The sequence below is a fragment of the Haliotis cracherodii genome, unplaced genomic scaffold (assembly GCF_022045235.1).
Source record: "Haliotis cracherodii isolate W230 unplaced genomic scaffold, xgHalCrac1.p SCAF_6, whole genome shotgun sequence".
Classification (NCBI taxonomy): Eukaryota; Metazoa; Mollusca; class Gastropoda; order Lepetellida; family Haliotidae; genus Haliotis; species Haliotis cracherodii.
In genome coordinates, this window is record NW_027266319.1 from 41,162,494 (window position 1) to 41,185,648 (window position 23,155).

The 23,155-nt window shown below is 39.5% G+C and overlaps 2 protein-coding genes across 2 annotated transcripts; both read left to right on the top strand.

Annotated features, from left to right (window-relative positions):
- The first annotated feature begins 2,049 nt into the window (after positions 1-2,049).
- Positions 2,050-4,327, top strand: LOC139445994 (caveolin-1-like). The gene is made up of 2 exons (XM_071227261.1): positions 2,050-2,103; positions 4,001-4,327. The coding sequence occupies exons 1-2, from the start codon at positions 2,050-2,052 to the stop codon at positions 4,325-4,327; spliced, it is 381 nt and encodes a 126-aa protein (XP_071083362.1).
- A 6,396-nt stretch (positions 4,328-10,723) lies between these two features.
- On the top strand, positions 10,724-12,555 carry LOC139445997 (caveolin-1-like). The gene is made up of 2 exons (XM_071227263.1): positions 10,724-10,783; positions 12,229-12,555. Exons 1-2 carry the CDS (start codon positions 10,724-10,726, stop codon positions 12,553-12,555), a joined length of 387 nt encoding a protein of 128 aa, XP_071083364.1.
- The last annotated feature ends 10,600 nt before the right edge of the window (positions 12,556-23,155 follow it).

The following is a 23,155-nucleotide window of genomic DNA, read 5'->3' on the forward strand; positions in this document are numbered from 1 at the left end:
AACTCTCGACTCGTTTAGAATATACTGCACTAAATGGAAATTAGATGTGAACTTTTCACGAAAATGTGAACGGAAATTATATATTTGGCAGTGGTCCTGCTAAACGAAGTAAACTCCAGTTCCTGTTTGTTAGAAAACATCTCGAGATAGTAGATAACGATGTGGGCATAACATTCCATAGAAATCGAAGGATGACAAGCGCAATCAAATCTATTACCTTTAATGACAAGAAAGCTGTGTTCTGTCTCCTGCAAGAAATATTAATTAACCTCTCGATTACCTTATCTCGGCTTTTGATTCTTGAGCGTTTTCATTTAAAATTTCTAAAATGTGGATTAGATTAAGAGCATCAACTCCAAATTTTATGGTTAATGGGGAATTATGCAGGTAACCTCTACACATAACTATCTGAAAAAGTGTAATTAACTTCTGGAGACCCGTGAAGATCCGGGGTAGAATAGGTCTTCAGCAATCCATGCTTGCCGTAAAAAGCGACTCTGCTTGCCGTAAGAGGCGATTAACGGAATCGGGTGGTCAGGCTCGCTGACTTGGTTGATGCATGTCATCGATTGCGTGGATGGATGTTCATGATGTCAATCACTGGATTGTCTGGTCCAGACTCGATTATTTACAGACCACCATCATATAGCTGGACTATTGCTGCTGAGTGATTGATATGAGTCATACCTCGCTAGTATGGATCAAACCTATATTAAATAACTCTGGACTTACACACGTATTCTACAACCCTATCACCTGTAATACTACATGGCTGGGTGCTGAGGTAGGCGAGCTATTACAGGGTCAGTTCGTACAAGAAAGGAGATGCATCATGGCATTGAGCAGTAAAGGTTACATTTATCGGTATCTGACAGAAAACACAACATTTGATAGATAAATCTAAATGACAACAGATATGTATATTCCAATCCTAAAATCCAGAACATATAACCATAACTTATCAATTGAAACCGGCCGTTGGAATAATGTAAAGAAGAAAATCGTGTATATGAACTGCGCAACTCTCCTTCAGTTGCAGACTAATTTCATTATCTGTTTAGATGCGAGGCTCTGTTAAAACATAGACGTGTATACTAACTTATTGCTTACCAGAGTAAATGGTCTAATTTGTATACATTTAAGAGGTTATTGTCCTGTCAAAATGCTATTGATCTTAAAAACCTGTCGAGATTTATCGATGAAATATTTGAAGAAGTACAAAAACACAAATGGAAAAGAAACTATATCCACCCATCACATAGTGTCATCTTGTCACATATTAATATTTTTGTGTGTACACACTTATTCTTTTGTACCACTGCCGGTGGTCTGGAGAGAATACACTGTTTCTGATGCAACATATGCACTTTTACTGGACAACCTCTGCGAATTTATTACTTCCATAAATTTACATTATACAAAAATCAGACACAACCAGATGGCGGATTCTAATACTTCGCCTATTTTGTTGTATTTGAACAAATTCCTAGATCGATTAATTTTGTATTTTGGTTACACATTCAACAGACACATAACTATAGTGAGTGAAATCTGTTTGTTTGTTTGTCTCATGTTCAACGCCGCACTCAACAATATTCCAGATATATGATGACGGTCTGTAAATAATCGTGTCTGCACCAGTGATTGACATCATGCGCATCGATCGACACACTTAGGATACGATGACATGCTTCAACCAAGTCAGCGAGCCTGACCTCCCGATCCCGTTAGTCGCCTCTTACGACAAGCAATGTCGACTCTGACGGCAAGCATGGGTTGATGAAGACCTATTCTCTACCTGGATCTTCAGGGGTCCGTATGTGAAATAACCTGCTTGTAACTGGGCATTAAGCGCCCCGCCGCGAGCACAATACTCAGTTTATCTGTTATGTAATGATCCTCTGAGTGTTTACATTTGTAACTATGCAGGGATTAGATTTGCCTCCTTGGATACAGTTGCTAACATGAATGAATATAAAGTCTTTGGTCACAAAATAAGGTCATCAGCTGATCACAGACCTCGGAGTTGACCACACACCTAGCTCAGCCATGGACATTGATTTGACAAACAGGGATCCCAACAACATCAACGACCATATCCAGGTAATGAACTGTAAGACTACCTGTAATCTTACGAAGAGGTTTAACACGTAGAATGCAGTAAGCAATGAAAATAGAAATGGTTGGAGTAATCAGGTGTACGACATACAAACTAAACTTAGCACTTTCTTGGAGGTATGACTGGTACCACTGGTAATAGGAAAGCTAGAGCATTATCATCAATGAAAACACGCATTTACTGATCAGTGCGATTTGGTTTTATTGGTGACAACTCACGGGCAAGCATACTTCAACATAATTATAACAGTATATCATAATGGCATATACGCTTCACAACTTATTGTAACCACAATTGAACTGATATTTGAATTGCATATATATAGAGGTTATCACGCGAGTGTGTTTGGGGATGGTAAATATCCTGCAGTAGGAATAAACATTGTATTTAGCGAGCCTTGGCGAGCTAAATACATAGTGTTTATTTCTAATGCAGGATATTTACCATCCCCAAACACACAAGCGTGATAACCTCTTTATCATATAATGTCATTCTTTAATTCTGTGTTTCAAAATCGCTTTCCCTCTCTCACAAACATTACCGAAACATTGCGAGTTTTCCTGGAATGCGCGCATTAATAATTATTACGTCACAGGGTAAGTGATGTGTCAGCCGGACAGTGACAGTAGCCAGTATAGTTCCAACTAAAATCTTTTTCTTATACAGTGGCGAAGCAACATATACGCAAAACAACAGTTGTTTTAAATTGCCTTTCGCGGCAATCCATCGGTCTATTCGCTAGAGTAACTGCCCTTTGTCAAAGGGAAACTACTCTAAACCTAGTCTATGAGACGTCACGGCCACAGTCAGATGTTGTTGACAGTCGGTCTGTTCTGTCATAACGTTAAGAAGTGTAGTCAGATGTACACACGGCGACAAAACGAAACAAGGTAACAATTCAAACATATTTCGGCCAAATACAACTATTTTAATTTGGGGAGAAGGTTTCAAGCCGCAGAGGTCTACAAGCACAGATATGGCTACTGATCCCGCTTGGCTCGTCCTCGTGCCCTCGCAAAATTGTTTCGAAATTTATATCTCCAAAGTTGCCAAAACTTATAAAATGCCTTAGCCACGTCACAGTTAGACACTGATTTTCAGTATGTTAGACTGTTTTTTTTATAATGATAGCAATTATCCCTGTAGTTTATCCAGATTCCCGATGGTTAATTCTGACTCGATCACCGAATGACGAGGGCGACCCCATGTTTGTTTATAAACAGTGAAAGTAGTCCTACTTGACCTTTGATATTTGCATCTCTATCCGCATATGACCCCAACGGATATCGTTTTTATCCGTTGGCCTTATCCTGTCGAGAAACCTACCCATTATATAATAAATGTAAGTACATGATGTATTAGACAATGAGGCGCATACCTGAATACAGTAAATACGGTTTTAACGAACGCAAAAGGACAACTTATTCTGTTCCTTATAACCGAAGTTCGTTATAAGCATATATACAGCATGTGGGCGGGACCCAAAGTTCGTTATATGCGTCAGTTCGTTATAAGCATGTTCGGTATAAACGTAGTTTACTGTATACAGTTTGCAATAAAAGACATTATCCTTACCCGGTTAATGAGAATGGGTTCATTACCAAACACTTACATTCAAGAAGATCAGGCATAAGAGATGAATATTCATCATTGATTTATTTATTTACACTTTACTGGCTGCTTGCGTCAAGAGCAAGTTTGATTAAATAGATTTGTTTCGAATATAATATTTCATATTTAATATGAATATATGTGCAACTGATTGGCAATTATCGTATAAAAATATTGTTGTATAATTGATCTGGAATGTGATTTTACACCAAAGCAAAAAGAAATCAGAGATTTAATTTTTGGTAAATATTATTACATTTCTCACTACAGGTTACCTTCGAGGATATATTGGCTGAGCCAGAGGGAATCCACAGTTTGGACTGTGTGTGGGTCAACTCCTTCAGGTGTTTCAACTGCTGGAAGAGTTGCATCTACAACCTTCTCACGTTTTTCTATGGAATCTGCATAGCTGCTCGATGGGGTTGTGAATTTGCCGTCGTCGCATTCGCACACGTCTGGATCGTCACGCCAATGTTCAAGTTCCTGGAACTAAACTGTGGCTGTATCAAGAAGTTCTACGGGATGTGCGTCCACTGTGTCTTGGACCCCTGCTGTGAGGGTTGTGGCATGATATTCCACGCATTTCAGAAACAATAGACCATAGTGGCAACCTCGAAAACATCAATAACGTACATAAACGACCGTCTCTTATATTTGAAAATGGTTTTGAGCTGGTATTTTCGACATGGTCGTATTGCCATTTGGAATATATCCCTATGTTTTCCCTTACATTAAGTACACATAGAAACACTATAGTTTCTGCTGTGAAGGCTGTGGCATACCATTCATGCATGTAAACAGCTGAAGATTTAAAAGACAATTTTGATTAGTAATCATAATATCTGTATTTACAAATCTAAACAAATCTATATACATAAAGCTATCTGATGACATGGTACCTGGAAGAATAAAATATGAAAATAAATTCTAAAAAAATGTATGCTTTTTTCTGCTGTATTTGTTTTTTATATAAAACATTTCTCGAAGATGGTGATTTCCCAATAGCGCAATAACAGAGGTTAAAGTTTAAGTAAGTGAGTGAGGTGGATTTAGATCTGCGTTGAACATTATTTCAATTATGTGAGTGAGTGAGTGAGTGAGTTTAGATCTGCATTGAACATTATTTCACTTTTATCACTCCGATCCAACGTGACGCAGGTCTCAGTAACCAGTGCCTGGAAGCTTGCTTGGTGGCCATTTGTGCCTGATACACACAACGACTGTTTAGCAGGACAACCTTGTTTTGCCAGTCATTAAGCGAAATTTAGATAATGGTGGTTTATGTTCATGCAATACCAACAACACAGAATTCAATTCGCAATTACTATTCACAGAATTATGCATGATACAGTGGGTGGTGGTAGGGTAGCCTGGTGGTAAAAGCACTGGCTCGTCACGCCGAAGATCCGGGATCGTTTAACACGTGAAGCCGTAGTTGATATCCCCTTATTGTGACATTTATGTGCTGTTTGTTTGTTGTTTAAGCCGCACTCAGCAATATTCCAGCTTTATGACGTCGGTCTGTAAATAATCGAGTCTGAACCAGACAATCAAGTGATTGACATCATGACCATCGATCCACGCAACTGGGATAAGATGACATGCTTCAACCAAGTCTTCGAGCCTGACATCCCGATCCCGCTCGTCGCCTATTACGAAGCATAGTCGCCTTTCACGACCAGCATGGGTTGCTGAAGACCTATTCCACTCCGGAATTTCGCGGGTCTGGTCACAAAAACCGGTATAAAGCCTAGTCCAAGACGTACTCACATACTGCAAATGCTCTATTTCTGTGTTGCTACATTTAGAAATTATTATACGAGCTTGTGTGTCACACTGTTTTTACTAAACGGTGTAATACGTTCTTTTTTAACCATTATTTAAGAAACAAACGACGAGTGGGAGTTGTTTATCGTACAATAAAACACCGTAGGGACAATAAACCATGAGGGGCGCAGCATTGTTTTATCGTTTATTTTTTGTATGTGATATCAACATTATGTACAGCCTCTTTAAAGGATGTTGATAAAATGTACAAGCTTTAAAAATATTTACCCAAATGTCAAAAATGATGACTCCCTGAATAGAATCCGACCTCGGAAATGTCGGACAAGTCAGGGGCGGTCGGGTAGCTTAGTGGTTAAAGCGTTCGCTCGTCACGCCGAAGACCCGGGTTCGATTCCCGACATGGGTACAATGTGTGAAGCCCATTTCTGGTGTCCCCCGCCGTGATATTGCTGGAATATTGCTAAAAGCGGCGTACAACCATACTCACTCACTCACTCACTCACTCACTCGGACAAGTCCCTTTTACGAACAGGTGTTCTCACAATCGATTGTCATACGTATCCCACGTTTGTATGCGATCATTTAGCCACTGCGTTTATCTGCGTAGCCCAGCTACATCTATGCGGAACAACGTAGTACACACCTCTACAAAATAACGTCATCCAATATATGACGTCATCAAGTTGCGAGCGAATATTTGAATCTTAGGAAATGACGTCATGATTGAACAATGATTTATCGTGAAATAAACCACGCATCTCCTTCATCATGCTGAGAGAGAGAGAGAGAGAGAGAGAGAGAGAGAGAACACGTGAATAAACACATTAAAGAATATTTCCTAATTATAATTCATTTTATTAAATTACACTGTACACCTACAGTAACTATTATAGCTATGGAACCTTGATTACTGTGTTGAAAGATGTAAATTTAGGCAAAACAAACATCGCCTGGTAATATAACTCCTAAATGATCGATACCCCCAAGGATCGTTGTTCACGATATCAACCACGGGTTTCTCGAGTCCACATTCGACTGTTTCGGGCCGCCGTGATATAGGCTGACCAATGATGTCCGTGGCGTTAAACACCATTCACCTTCACTGCAGCATAATGCGGCCATTTGGGATGAAAATCCCGTGAACAGTTCTATAGCATACAACTTTGATCTTTCTTATCAATGAGGATTTGTCACGGACCATATAAAATTCAAATGGAGACTGCCACAACCCGTCTGTCTGAGGGATTGCATTAACCCCCTGGATGCCAGAGGGACATATATGTCCTTCCTCTACAACCCTCGCTTTGAAGTCGAATAAAATTCAAAATACATCACCCACACAAATACACGTCACAGTTTTGAATAAGGTGGGAAATTCCCTGTTCTGTGATATCATCCACTGCCATTTTAGTCCAAGCAAAATTATTGAAAATGACCTCTGAAAATTAGGCACATCGTAAATGTCGCCAATTTTTACACATTACTAAATCACCACTCACGGGGTTATTTACAGCATGTTTTGAAATCAAAATTTAGGACATTTACTCGGAGAAATGAATTTCAAAAATAGTATATTAGTGATCACGGGTATATGTATTTAATTAAATCACCAATGATCATTCCAAAACGTCTCCGATAACACGAGAATCGTTTCGAATGTTTTGGAAAATACGCAAACACGAACGCCGAAGTGAACTTTCCGCCATATTGGCTAGTGTTTACAAAATCACGTTTGAGGTACACCGGTTATGAGGCGCCTGTAACATCGTGTATATTTCAAACTTAGCTGCCATACACACATCCTTGAATTCCTCATACATTTTAGAATCAAATGACCAATGGTCTTTGTCACCAATACAAAGTGGCTGGATGAAATCAAGCAAAATATGTCAGGTGTGAAAACGAACGCTGTGCTCGAAAAACTGCACTTGTTTGAAATGTAAACAAAGCAAAATACAGATTTTACACAGTGTAGCTTTTCTCCAATTTAGAGCTATCCATTCGTCTAATCTTTCAAGACATTGGCTCAACATTTTCAGAATATGCACGGGAAGGGAATAGTATGAAAAATTAGGGTATTTAAAATAGATACATTGCAATGATTTGATATTTTCAACAGAAATTGTCAAAGTTACCGTTCTGTGTGACGCCATGACTGACGCAAAATCACGCACAACGACAACGGTATTTATCGGAATTTCTGCCTATTTCGGTTCTTTTCGATGAAGATTATAAGAACAAATAACAGTACATAGATTGTCAGAATGTTTCTGACTACTTACATGTCACATTTATGGCACATTTATGTATATGCGATCCCTGAATCAACGAAAGTCCTCTCGTAAAATCCCGCGTACTGTTGACAGTGAACACGCCATTTTGTAAAAGTCGGTCACAGGTAGTGATGTCATACGTCAACATTGTTGTACATATTTGGTAATTTCTTTGAGGTGAAGGTCCTTGAATGAGAGTGCACACGATCATTGTATCATGCTGTTTACAGTTTCAGTTATGATGTAGATTTTGCATATGTTTTATACATTTTTTCACACAATCAATTTCCCTTTGGATATTTGTCAATGTTCAAAATGATATCATACGCAAATATAAGCCGCAACATGTATGAACGAATCTTTGATAATCTCCTGTTTGTTTGAACATTGTTTACATAACAATTGATAGGTTTTTAGTGTCGAATACGATATTTCTTTCCTTTGGACAAGTGTTACACGATGAAGCGTAAAGGTAACTGCAGCATGTACGTATTTCTTGGGATGTGTAATAGTCAATATCATAAGTTCATATAACCAATGTCTTTGAATAGCTGTTTCATTTTATTTTATAACTAAAAATGAATAGTTCTATGTTACTTTGACAAAATGGATAATATTTTTCGTAAAAAGATATGCACACATTTCTGAAATTGTCTTGGTCTTGGAATTTAAAAAAAAATAAAATTGTCGTTTGATACACAGAGCCGTGATAGCTAACGATTCGCCAGGTGCGTGTTAGCCACAAACAATTATTCCTCTTGTTTTGCATTATATATTCAATGGGTTCATTCTTTTTTCAATATTGTGATCACAAGATATTAAACTGTTCACTTTATTTCTCCAGGAATTGTAAGATGTATAAAATTAAACTCATGCCAAGTACCCTAGCTGTTGGTTCAACCGGATACGATTATCCTAATAATTCTATACCAATAGAGCTTTCTTCGCATCTTTTAGTGTGTAATTCTGAGACAAGATGAAGAAAAATAATAACAATATCTGTCCAATACTGAATATAATTTGGTTGTTTTGAAATATTATTTTGTGTATTTCATTACGTAAATTGATGCCAAACAGGTGCGTGTCTTGTCAAATTAAGACACACGATAAACTAGCTAATTGTTTACATATTCCAAACATTATTTAATTGGTAAAAGCAGTCATTTTATGTTGTGTCGAAAAAGCGCCACATTCCGTTTTACACATCGAGATTTTCCATATCATGAACGAAAATTAGGGGAGATATATATTAATCAAAATACCAGAGTCATCTTTCTCCGACGTTATCAAAGACATTAAAACAGCCATGACGTCAAATAGAACGGTGTTATTTTTTTAGGGTATTTCATTACATTTGATGATAAGGCTAGTGCTCCATTAATAATGGTGCAACATTAGTCAAATTACACTTACACATTCAGGAGAATGTTGGAATCTGAGGACTAAGTTATCGGTTAGATAAGGCCATCCATTTCTCTTTTACCGCTTTTTTATGAAGCACGATTTCATCATTTCTTATGTTGTTTTTTACAACTAAACGTATACAGTTTCTTTATCTATATTTGTGTTGGAATAGTTTGGTTCCTCGTGAACAAAACACCACGAAAATATATTATCCTTACCCACAGCTAAAGCTCACCAAGTGACCGGAGTTACAATAAACTAGTGCTAAGCTTAGCGGAGTTATGCCCCCTTTTCTTTGTGCGTGTGTAACCTCTCTGTCGCCTTTTGACGTCATAGAGAAAAATCAGTTTTCGTCATTTACGGCAAGCTATTTTTGGCATTGCATGTTTGTCGTTATACATACGCATATAACTGCATTTGGTATATAGTTATGCCGTTTAGATATTAGGCAGTATTTTGTTCGCTCACAGATTCCGTAAAGCTTGTAAATAAAAAAAATCGTCGCACAGTACTTTTATCGGTGTACGATAAAAAGCGGAGAAATTTACTGTTTTTCAAGGTAGAAAAAATTCTCGGGCAACACTTAGAAGTGTTTTTTTTTTAACACCGGTTCAATATTTGCAGTTAACTTTACACCATCAAATAGGAAATTTAATATTCTCCACCTCTGCATAATTTTATAGCCAGAGGTTGATCGGGTGCCGCGTGAGCGCAATTCTCGCACAACCTTCACTTTTCCGATCTTATGAAAATGTGCGTCAGAAAAAAAACTCGGCATCCAGAGGGTTTAAGACACTATTTAGGACGCCTCCACATCAGGGAAACACCCGGGGGACAAACTGTAACCCCGCGTACAGGGCTATCAGAACATATCAAAGCCTCAGACACCAACTCACACCTGTAACGGTGAATGAGTAGATTTTTACGCCGCCTTCGGCAGTAGACCAACAAGATCAATATCCATAGGCTTCACAAATTATACCCATGGAAACTCTTTCGGGCATGATAAGACAAAGTTTCAACACTACGGCTACCCTGCCGCCCCTCACAGAACGTTAACCAACTATACTTATGCTAATTAACTTATAACGTCAAAGACAGAGAATAAACAGTATTTGCCGAAACAGACTGCACAAAAGTGCTGAAAATTATATAAATGGAAAATTAGTGAATATTGGTGAAAATTCAACGGATAAATAGCTGACCATATGGATATCGTGAAAGTGTGAGGTGTTTATGTCGACAAACACGTACATGTTAAAACCTGACAATTAGTGTGAAACCAGTCCCTTTGTATAATCCTGAATTCATTTGTGCCACTTCGTTAGCATAGAAAACAACCGGCTTGTTACGTAAGGGCTAATCCCAAATACCCTTAACCAACTCCACATAAAGTTAATCACTAAGAGACGGAGTTTTTGTTTGTGGTAGCCATGGAGGCTGTTGATAAATAGGTCCGAACACAACAATGACCAGTTAATGGATATCTCAGTGCATTGGCTATTACCAGAACTTTCGAACAAACAATATGGACGATATATTAGACCTGGAAGATCGTGACCCCAATGGAATTAATAATCACATCACGGTAAGGCATTCTGGTATAACATCTCATGATAATATGCAAATTGACTTACTATCAAATGTTAACCGTCTGGTTGTGGGTAGCGGATAGGGCGTTTGCCAGGAGAAAGCGAGGTCGGTTGTTTGATCCCATGGCTAGATCAAGTTAAAGACGTTTAAGGATAGCACTTTGTGTTAACTCGCCCGGCACTCGGCATTGATGGGGTAAAACAAGAACTGGTGGGCTCAGAATCAGTATACTGTGTCCTTGTGGCGTATTTTTATACAGCGGCATTGTGTCTCATTGATTTTTCCCTTGACGTCACCATGAAATGCCATCACTACTCTTACTGCAAATGCGATTATCTATATACACAAAAAAGATATATTTGCTCTTTCCAGTTAGAGCCTTCATGTCTAAATTTGAATTGTTTGTCTTAGTGCTTCCTGATCACCGACTGGCATACGTGTTAGCATCAGGTGTCAGTGCCAAAATCTAACCCTTTTGAAAACATTCATAAATAATTTCACTGAATGTAGTCAAAACATCAAACCCTTTGGCAAACGGGAACCGGAGTAAGCGTGTGATCTAGCGGTGTAGCTATATGACGTCATAGTAAAGCAATACTATAATATGACGTCATTAAGTTGTATTTTGGACAAGAAATAGACCTTTTCTTCGATTCGGTGTTTTATCATTTATGACCACACGCTATTGCATTATACTTGTACATGTACGTTGGAAGAGATCTCATAAAGGACTCACAAACGTATATTAAATGGCTAGATCATTAAAGTTGCAGTCGAATTAACAAAGTGCACGTCGACATTTTCTTGCACCTTGATGCACTCTTTTATTTTGAGATAAGCTTTTAAAATTAAAAACTAAACACAAATTTAATGATACTGGATAATGGGAATATTGTTACCGAAATGATATTCTTTAAATCACTGCATCAAGACTTTTCCTCTGGAAGTGCCGAACATTTTTTCCCCTTAGTTTTCTTCAAAGCATTTTTGGGAAAGCATGTGTCAAACTACGTTTTCGAACATTTTCTGGAACACTTTGTTTAAAAAGAAGCGAAAAAACTTGATCATAAGAAAACGTAAGATTCAGACTACATGTATATCATAAGCATTTGTTTATGAAATTACTATCAAACAGTAAATATACCAGGTGTTCGCGGAAAGGGGAGCTTATCCTCCCCACTGGTGGCAATCAAAACAAAAGCAATGATCCCAGACGTATACACTTTTCATCTTTATGTACGTCTTTATCATATATATTACCAAAACATATTATGAAGAAGAGACGTATAAAAATGCCATTTCAGAAAACATTGATTAAGGTGAAGAATATGATCCTTAAATGTGTGGGAAAATATTCATGGAGTGCGATTTGATAAATACTTCTACACACATTCAACCCTACCTGATTCAAAGATATTCTCTTTCACCGTGCTTTTTCAGGTCGCCTTCGAGGATATATTGGCTGAGCCAGAGGGCATCCACAGCTTGGACTGTGTGTGGGTCAACTCCTTCAGGTGTTTCAACTGCTGGAAGAGTTGCATCTACAATCTTCTTACGTTTTTCTATGGAATCTGCATAGCTGCTCGATGGGGTTGTGAATTTGCCGTCGTCGCATTCGCACACGTCTGGATCGTCACGCCAATGTTCAAGTTCCTGGAACTAAACTGTGGCTGTATCAAGAAGTTCTACGGGATGTGCGTCCACTGTGTCTTGGACCCCTGCTGTGAGGGTTGTGGCATGATATTCCACGCATTTCAGAAACAATAGACCATAGTGGCAACCTCGAAAACAACGACATCCTGCATACACCATCGTCTCTGATATTTGAATACGGTCATGAAATGGCATTTCTCGACATTGTCAGTCTGATATTAGCAATATGTTGATCACACCATGTCATCTTGGACTACAGCAATGCAACACATATAAAGGACATAGCACTTTTCCATGGGATTTACACTTTTACGTACATACATATATATATTTGTTATTGTTATCTGATTGATACCATGTTTTTCTATATGTATGTTTAGTTAACCCGACCAAATGTCATCTTTCCGAGGCAGGGGAGTTAACTGACTGTATAAGTCTAATTTACACGCTTGACTAACTAAGTCTGAATCTCCCGAAATCTGCACGGCAGTTTACGAACCGGGTGTTGATTTCTTATCGCGATTTTGATTGGGCTTTGCAGAGACTCGTTAGTCCAGCCAAAATACACCTACATGTATATAATTACTGCCTAGTTCTGCAAGAGTGGAAACGGGACTTTTATAGTCAGTTGACTCCCTTGTCTCGGGAAGAAGACCACATATGAAAAAACAATATTCCACCATAAGCGAGTTTTGAAAAGTAATTGTTGTCAGGAGATATTTTGTGGTAACTTCTGAAACTACTATTGTTTTGGAACAAGGTCTGAACTATTATTGGTGATGAATGCCGATCACGTCACTGGTTATTAGCAGACAGAAAGGCAAACAGATGGGTTTTATTAAAAAAAGATTTTAACAATCGGTCTCTCATCTTAATACAACCATAGTTTATAGCAGTACCATTCTTACTTAGACTAAACACAATATGGTTTGGTTGTTCGTGTTTGTTGTTTAACCCCGCACTCAACAAAATTCCACCTTAATGACTGCGGTCTATAAATAATCTAAATGATGTAAATACATGATACGATGACATGTATCAACCAAGTTAGCGAGTCTGACCACCCGATCCCCTTAGTCGCCTATTAGGACAAGCATGGGTTGCTGGAGACCAATTATGACCCGGAAACAGAATATCATCACTGGCAATGAAAATAAGACACCCCAGCGCTACTATCGTTGTCATGTGTTGTTTCCTGACCCAAATGTTGTGACTTCGGGCATCGCTTGGACATTTTGTGAGATAGACCTGAGAACTAGTGCAATAAACTTCGACAACTGTCAACGCCGTGTTGGTTTTCATGTCCCTGTGTATCCTTAGGGGAAAGCCCTTTAATATTCCGGAGCCTGGAACTTTTATTAAAGACTAAATACTTACTCTGACACTGAATACTAAGGGCACGACAATTTGTTTCCAGCATGTTTATTAAACAATTTTTTATCTAATCCCTCGTCAAAAGGCTTTATCAGAGATAAATTGTTTCTTAAATCCTTTTAATAAATTAGTGATATATTTGTTGACATTATATGTATTACACACCCAGCTCAGGAGTTCAACATTATGCAGTATCGGATTCAAGTACCCAGTACCCACAAACAATATAAACTGTGTGTTCCCGTTCTTTCTTCAAATAATGACATAGGCCGCACAATTTGTGCTACCAAACATCCACTCTTTGTGGGAATCATAACCATCCACACTTTATGTCCACAGATGTCTTGCTTGAAAGGCATGACTTTTTTTAAAAGGTTTTGAAAATCAATAAATCGGTTTTTGAATAACAATGCATACTGAAGATAATAACAAATGCAAAATGCACTGCCACATACACAGGTGTTCGGGGAAGCGCATGTAAAATGATCGTTTCTAACATAGCTTTCAAATACCATGCAGCAGTGAATTCCTTTGATTTGTTTTTTGTTTGTTTGTTGTTTAACGTCGCACTCAGCAATAGTCCACCTGAGTGTTTTATTTTAAATCCGGTTTAAATCCGGTTACAGACCGCAGTCATATAGCTGGAATATTGCTGAGTGCGGGGTTAACAACAAACACACACAGTGAAACTGAGGTGTCAAAAAACTGAATGTTGGTAACGTGTCATCCCCAAGACTCTTCACAACTGGCTAGATACGTCTGGGCTTCTAAAGATAGCTCTTGGAAATCGATGTCACTCTAACACCTCGTCACGGTAACGGATACCAGTGACCATACCGTCAAGGCGAATGGAGTCAGTCCTGTTGTTTATCCCAACAGCAGATAATTTGTACCTAAAGTATTGATGTGCAATAAGAGTGGACAGCAAAGTCCGTCATTCTGACCAGTATAAACCAGAGGCCTTTGAAGACTTTTATCTTTTCCCCTTTTCTGTACAGGCCCCTCCTTTAGCTGCTCCTAATTCCGCCATCTCTCCTCTGTCCTTAAACAGACAAAAGATGAGCGGCGTCAGTATAATCGTAGCCCCCAGTGCTGATCGATTTTAGAACAGCGGAAGACAAACGATGACATTAGCTGCAGGTTGTATAGGAAACAGGTATTCTGCAGAAATTCCCTGGCAGCAGGTTATATTAATGGAAAATATGCCATTGTCATGGCAACAGGATTCTAAAAGGTCACCATAGCTTAATAAATTGTCTTCATACAATAATTCAGTCTTATGTTATTACATATAAAAGATGAGGAAGATATCCAAAAAGTTAATGAGTGAGTCAGCAAGTTTGGTTTAATGGCGCTTTGAAAAAAACAATAATAAAATACATCACGGCGTATCAAGTGAATGTGGAAACCTGTCAGCATCCCAACAGGCCACATCAATGTTGACACCTGTCAGCGTCCCAGCAAGCACATCAGTGTTGAAACCTGTCAGCATCCCAACAGGCCACATCAATGTTGACACCTGTCAGCACCCAGCAGTCACATCGATGTTGAAACCTGTCAGCATCCCAGCAGGCACATCAATGTTGAAACCTGTCAGCATCCCAGCAGTCACATCGATGTTGAAACCTGTCTCCACCTAGCAGGCACATCAGTGTTGAAACCTGTCAGCATCCCAGCAGTCACATCGATGTTGAAACCTGTCTCCACCTAGCAGGCACATCAATGTTGAAACCTGTCAGCACCCCAGCAGGCACATCAATGTTGAAACCTGTCTCCACCTAGCAGGCACATCAATGTTGAAACCTGTCAGCACCCAGCAGGCACATCAATGTTGAAACCTGTCAGCACCCCAACAGGCACATCAATGTTGAAACCTGTCAGCGTCCCAGCAGTCACATCCATGTTGAAACCTGTCAGCATCCCAACAGGCCACATCAATGTTGAAACCTGTCAGCACCCCAGCAGGCACATCAATGTTGAAACCTGTCTCCACCTAGCAGGCACATCAATGTTGAAACCTGTCAGCACCCAGCAGGCACATCAATGTTGAAACCTGTCAGCACCCCAACAGGCACATCAATGTTGAAACCTGTCAGCGTCCCAGCAGTCACATCCATGTTGAAACCTGTCAGCATCCCAACAGGCCACATCCATTATGAAACCTGTCAGCACCCCAACAGGCACATCAATGTTGAAACCTGTCAGCGTCCCAGCAGTCACATCCATGTTGAAACCTGTCAGCACCCCAACAGGCACATCAATGTTGAAACCTGTCAGCGTCCCAGCAGTCACATCCATGTTGAAACCTGTCAGCACCCCAACAGGCACATCAATGTTGAAACCTGTCAGCGTCCCAGCAGTCACATCCATGTTGAAACCTGTCAGCATCCCAACAGGCCACATCAATGTTGACACCTGTCAGCGTCCCAGCAGTCACATCCATGTTGAAACCTGTCAGCATCCCAACAGGCCACATCAATGTTGACACCTGTCAGCGTCCCAGCAGTCACATCGATGTTGAAACCTGTCAGCATCCCAACAGGCCACATCAATGTTGACACCTGTCAGCATCCCAGCAGTCACATCCATGTTGAAACCTGTCAACACCCAGCAGGCACATCAATGTTGAAGCTTGTCAGCATCCCAGCAGTCACATCAATGTTGAAACCTGTCACCACCCAGCAGGCACATCAATGTTGAAACCTGTCACCACCAAGCAGGCACATCAATGTTGAAGCTTGTCTCCACCTAGCAGGCACATCAATGTTGAAGCTTGTCAGCATCCCAGCAGGCACATCAATGTTGCAACCTGTCAGCATCCCAGCAGGCACATCAATGTTGAAACCTGTCAGCATCCCAGCAAGCACATCAGTGTTGAAACCTGTCACCACCCAGCAGGCACATCAATGTTGAAACCTGTCTGCATTCCAGCAGTCACATCGATGTTGAAACCTGTCTCCACCTAGCAGGCACATCAATGTTGAAGCTTGTCAGCATCCCAGCAGTCACATCGATGTTGAAACCCGTCTCCACCTAGCAGGCACATCAATGTTGACACCTGTCAGCACCCCAGCAAGCACATCAATGTTGAATTCTGTCAGCATCCCAGCAGTCACATCAGTGTTGAAACCATTTACCACCCAGCAGTCACATCAATGTTGAATTCTGTCAGCATCCGAACAGGCACATTAATGTTGAAACCTGTCAGCATCCCAGCAGGCACATCAATGTTGAAACCTGTCTGCATCCCAGCAGTCACATCAGTGTTGAAACCATTCACCACCCAGCAGTCACATCAATGTTGAATTCTGTCAGCATCCGAACAGGCACATCAATGTTGACACCTGTCAGCATCCCAACAGGCACATCAATGTTGACACCTGTCAGCACCCCAACAGGCACATCAATGTTGACACCTGTCAGCATCCCAACAGGCACATCAATGTTGACACCTGTCAGCACCCCAGCAAGCACAACAATGTTTAATCAGTGTTGAATCAATGTTGTGCTTCATCTTTGAAATTGCATTGATTTTTGGTTGATTTGAATGTTAAAATGATATCAAAATATCCACGCTGAATCAACATCAATAATGAAACAACGTAGAATTTGGGTTAGATATTGGTTGGGTTTTTGTTGGGTATTGGTTGGGGTTTTGCTGGGTATTGGCTGGGTTTTGGTTGCACTGATACATCTCTATAGCACCATATAATCAGGTCAAATGGACCCTCAACTCTGTTACAAACCAGACAAATGTACGTTAATACATATTATTGGCACTTTGTTCTTAGTCTCGACTTTCTTTGTTGAAAAGGGACTGGCGTGCACACACACTGCGCTTGTCTGTTTTATTCATCATTACTCAGCCGTTCGATGGTGATATTATCCGAGGTGATATTGCCTAAATACGCGACGGAAATGTTCGGGAATTCTTTTTCTACATTATTAATTCCGGTGGTTCAGAAAAGTATTAATTAATAAATATTATATGAAAATTAATTATAATCTTTAAACAAAATGTGTCTGGTTGAAATGACATTTGAATCTAAAATAACTAATAATTAATTTCATTTATGCCAAGAAAGACATATTTCAGTTTGCCGGTTTGATCAAGCCGTTTTGGTATATGTACTGTGTTTCCAAAATAATGATGACTCCCTGTTGTGTTTTGCGAGCTCCAGCGATGAGCGTGAGTGACCCAAGATGGTCAAATGTGTGAGAATTTCTATGTGTTGCAGAGAGGTAGCGGCTGAGCACTAATCTTCAGTTATGAAATACTGTTTTTTGTTTAATGTATTATCATGTCATAAATGCAAGTTTTGGAAATACGTCAACTTTATTGATAATTAATTTTGCATTTTTCAAAGGGCGTGTTGTTCGATTTTCAATCATTTTTGAGTGCTCAAAATATATGCTGGAAGTATTTATAATGTTTTCAAGTATTGTTATATCCCCTAAATGGTATAACTATTCTTTGTTGCGTAAATATCAGTCAAAGAAAATGTTTATTTACCGTAAATGTGAATTTTGTAGCGAGTTAAATTTAAGGAGAAATCCTTGTTTCAAAATGAAATGTAACCTATATTGGGGATGATTTTGGGTGAACATTATGAATGTTTGAATACTTTTCAAGAACTTTAATTGATTTATTTGCTTTATTATCACTAAAGAGTATATTTAATTTACTCTTCAGAACATATTTAATGTTACGAAGAACTCAGCCAATAAAGAGTGGTGAACACTATCTTCTCTTCATCATTTGTACCAGTGTCTATACATGAAGAACATTACCGTTTGGTATAAAACATTGAGTCTAGAGTCTATAAATATATTGACCCCACTGCAAATTTCACTGCATATTTCATAAAGACATCGCTGAATTTTTTGTTTATTATGAAATGTTGAATTTTAGATTACTTTTCAATGTTGAACAATGTCAGATTTCAACATATTTTCTAATTCGAAAGGCCAATGTTGAAACACTTAACGTCAGATCAACCACATTTCAACATTGAAACGATGTCATGTGCCTTTATTGTGCTAGGCTTCGGGCTTTCCTCCCACATTAAGCTGACACGCCGCGATATAACTGGAATACTGTTAAAAGCGGCGTTAAACCCAACTCACTCACTCACTATTGTGCTAGCAAACCTAGAAGCACAACCAGGGCATTCGAATCGATGATCATGCATAAGATTCTGGCACTTCCAAGGGACGCAACTGTGAATCAATGCCTGTTTTATGTTACTTGTACTTGAATTATATATTCAGTTGCACAGTCGTGTACAAACAGAACCATATGTTGGTATCGTGAAGCCATCTAAACAAATATCGTCCCACACATTGTCTGTGTATATATTATGCAATGGTCTATTGATTACAGGGAAAAGAGATCATATCGTTGCTGAATAAGGAATATGGAATTTAGCAGGTGTGGCTATGCAACCTGTTGTTTCTAAAGCTGCACGACTTTGTTGCAAATTGTCTGTCATATTGAAATTGAATGAGTTGGGTTTTAAACCACTTTTAGCCATATTCAAGTTATATTGTTTCGGGTGACATCAGAAACCAGAATTTTAGAATTATAGGTCTTCAGCAACCATACTTGAGGCGACTGACGTGATCGGGTGGCCAAGGCTTGCTGACTTGGTTGATGTCATCGCATCCCAAATGCGTAGATCGATGTTCATGATGTCAATCACTATACTGTTTCAATTATTTACAGACCGCCGTCATATAGCTGGAATATTGCTAAGTGCGACGTTAAACAAACAGACAAACAAACAAACAAATCATACTCGGAGAGTTGCAGTAGGCACAGTTGTCTAAGGCGCCACAATTCACTGTGCGCAAAGTTCGGTATCGTGGGCGTGCCAGGAAGCTAGCTTGGCTTCCCAGAGGGTCCCTGATAATCTATATCTCACGTTGAAGTAGCAGAATACACAGAAGAGTGGTAAAGAACACACACAACAGTACAGTGTCTATACTACAAAATATTCACTATGCAGATTTACGTCCCTTGGGCGTGCCAGAATTCTAGGACCATGGGTTCAAATCTCATTTTTTTCTGATAAATTTATCATAGTTTTGTCAGCATCATCCTAGGTTTCCTCACAGAAGTGAACTTCTGAGACCTGCATCACCCCGGGCATTCCTCTCAAGCTGGTAAACAATCAAACAAACTGAAAAACGTCGCACCATTCATTTTAGCAGACGATGTAGAGGAAAAAAATATTTATAGCCAATCAGATCGCTGGCTTTTGTTCAATGCGGGGTATGTTAAGGCCAAGGTGGTCTATGGTTGACAGGGCACGGCAAGGGGCTTGTTTAGACGAATAAATATACGTAAACTCATTATACCATCAGGTTTATGTGTCGCGCAAAGAATGACGATGGGCGGGCTGACAGGTGCCATCGATTGAATGTGTTTTGGCGCGTGGTATTTCTGTACACGATCCAATAAACAAGAAAAAGGGTATATTAGCGGTACAAATTCTGAACGGAAAAATCACGATATTTTGAGCTTCTGAAGACGCTAGCTCCAAACGTACGGAGTGGGCAAGGGTGGCCCACTCGTCTATGGCGCCGCGATTCGCTGTGCAGAGTTGCGCCCCTTGGGCACGCCAGAAACCTATGATTGTGGGTTCAAATCCCGGTTTGCCCTGATTATGTTTCAAGGTTTGTCAGCACCATACCCGTGCTCATTGGTTTCAACGAAGTGGTAAACGTCTAAGACCTGCATCACTTCGGGCTTTCCTCCCACATTAAGCTGACACGCCGCGATATAACTGGAATACTGTTGAAAGCGGCGTTAAACCCAACTCACTCACTATAAACGTACGGCTTCGATTTTTGTCATCTATGCCTCATTGTGTAGCTAAATGTATTGGCTTGAAATGAGTGTAAATTTGAAAGGTGTATTTACAGTGGACATTGTTGAATTCGTGCTCGAACGAACTTTGTGAGTTGACCTCGTTACACCTCTTTCCGTATACTTACACTGGGTGTGACCACAGATCTTGTAGCTGCTATTTTCCGCGTTACAAGCCCCTGAGGCTGTTGTAAACTTCCAGTCTAAAATGTCATGTGACTGATCATGTTTTGCATCTATTTTTAACTTGACTGTAATGGAGGGGCTCGAAATCATGTGACAGTAACAAGATGGCGCCTGATTGACTCGTCCCCCTCGACGAAGCATTATCGCTATAAAATTAACAAGATACAGTATTACCAGAAATTATTGAGAATTTAAAGATTGTAATTTAAAATAAAAATCACTCATTACTCACGTATTAAATGTGAATATTAGTACAACATAACTCCAGCTTCAAAGACAGGTGAACACTTAGTATTTTGTCAAGTCACCATGGGCAGCAATGCAGGCTTCAAGGCGGCGGGGCATACTACTGATCCAAGTAGTTAGAAAGTCGCGGTTCATGCTGTCCCAATATCGGACCGCCTCTTCTTTCATTTCAGCAATATTTGTCAGATTTATTTTATTGACACTTTCCTTCATAAGCCCCCAAACATTTTCTATTGGATTTAGGTCAGGGCTGTAGCTTGGCCAATCTAATAATGTCATATTGTGGGTCCGAAACCAGGCCTGAGAATGCTTTGAACGATGTTTTGGGTCGTTGTCTTGCTGGAAAATCCAAGAATTTCCATAGAATACTTGAGCAGATGAAAGTAAATGTCCCTCGAGAATATCTGTGTACCGCTCACTGTTCATATTCCCTTCAAATACACACATGGGCGTTGCCCTAACACAGATATGCCACCACACACGTGGAATTTTGGACTGTACTTTGGCGCTGATACAAAGGTTTTTCAGTTTGTTTGGTCCAGAATTTTAGTGTATTAGGAAACAGCCATACAGACATTTCATCTGAGAAAATTATATTGTCCCAGTTAAAATTTCTATGCTCTAAGTTCAGTTCAACCTTCGCTCCTTTTGTTCAGGTTTCATGATCGGTGATGGAATTCCTCGACTTTCTCCCAACCTATTGCATGCAGCTCAGTTCTAATTGTCTCCTTACAGACAGCCACAGTTCCTCTATCAATCATATCCAACCACAGATCCAAGTTTTCTAAACTCCTTCGTTTGTTTTTAGAAACAAGAATACCAAAACGCCTCCTGTAACCGACTGTCACTTTTCTGGGCCAACCTGCGCCTCTCTTTTGCTCAGTGCCATCTCCACTTTCAATATTTTTCAAAACACGATAAACAGTGGTCAAAGGTGTGCCTGTTCTACTTGAAATCACTTCAGCTGATCTGATGTCCTTGTTATAATACTCTAAAATCAACCTCCTCTTCTCTTAATCATCCATACTGAGGATCACTGAAAATGACGTCTGCTAGCAAGTTAACAAAGGGGAATAACTCTTGACAAACTAATGAAATAGGATTAACTGAGTTGTCTCTCTTGAATGAAACCAAGCACTTGATAGCTGGTCAGTGGTTTTTTATACTAGATATCCACATAAACATATCCTTCAAATACTCAATAATTTCTGGTCATACTATATGATCGTTTGAATATTCAAATATTAACAGAAATAAATTTTCTCAAAGGTAAGACTTAATTTAGTGTGTTTAGGTTGTTATTAGACACGTAATGAGAAATACTTCTTAGGGGATCCGTGCATCCTGGCACGGTTAAGGGACACAACACCGCACAACACCACTCGTGTCACTCGTGTCCCCTTTGAAGTTCAGAAGGACTCTGCCAATATATGATATAGAATTAGAATAAGGGTAAATAGGGGCTAACTCTATTTCATGAACAGACAGGGAAAACTCGTCAACTGAAGTCCCGTCAATTATCTAACGAGCTATCTGCTGTTCGAGACAATATGAGTACCAATATTAAAGCATAGTACCGATACCAATTCAGCCGGGACCATAAAGTTTAATCGACTTAAATGAGATAATTCGAGACATTTCGAGTGGTCAAAGTTTCACTGTAGCCAAAAAATAAATGTTTCAATGAAATGAATCTTTATTTGATGAGTTGGTAGAACTTCGTCAGTATCTCGCTGGAGCCACAGTATGCCTGTAAGGATGTAACTTTCAGACTAAACACCAAACTGATAAAAAATGTCTGGCACCAAACTCGTTCAATGCTTGTGACTAAATGATGGAATTAATCATATTAGTCACCTGCATTATAACGGATCACATGCGGATTAACAAAGTTCCGGATTAACGAATCATGGTGACGGAGTAATGCCCCTTTGTATACATGTACATGTCAGCATTTCCAGACGTAATCGTCCAGAAGTCGGGCGAGGTTTCCAGATTAACGGAGTCCGCACTAGCGAGGTTTCACGCAATAATATA

Excerpts from the sequence above, each read along its gene's own strand:
- LOC139445994 (XM_071227261.1), top strand. The coding sequence starts at position 2,050 with ATGGACATTGATTTGACAAACAGGGATCCCAACAACATCAACGACCAT. Across the intron at positions 2,104-4,000 it reads ACATCAACGACCATATCCAG|GTTACCTTCGAGGATATATT; the intron begins GTAATGAACTGT and ends TTCTCACTACAG.
- LOC139445997 (XM_071227263.1), top strand. The coding sequence starts at position 10,724 with ATGGACGATATATTAGACCTGGAAGATCGTGACCCCAATGGAATTAAT. Across the intron at positions 10,784-12,228 it reads GAATTAATAATCACATCACG|GTCGCCTTCGAGGATATATT; the intron begins GTAAGGCATTCT and ends GTGCTTTTTCAG.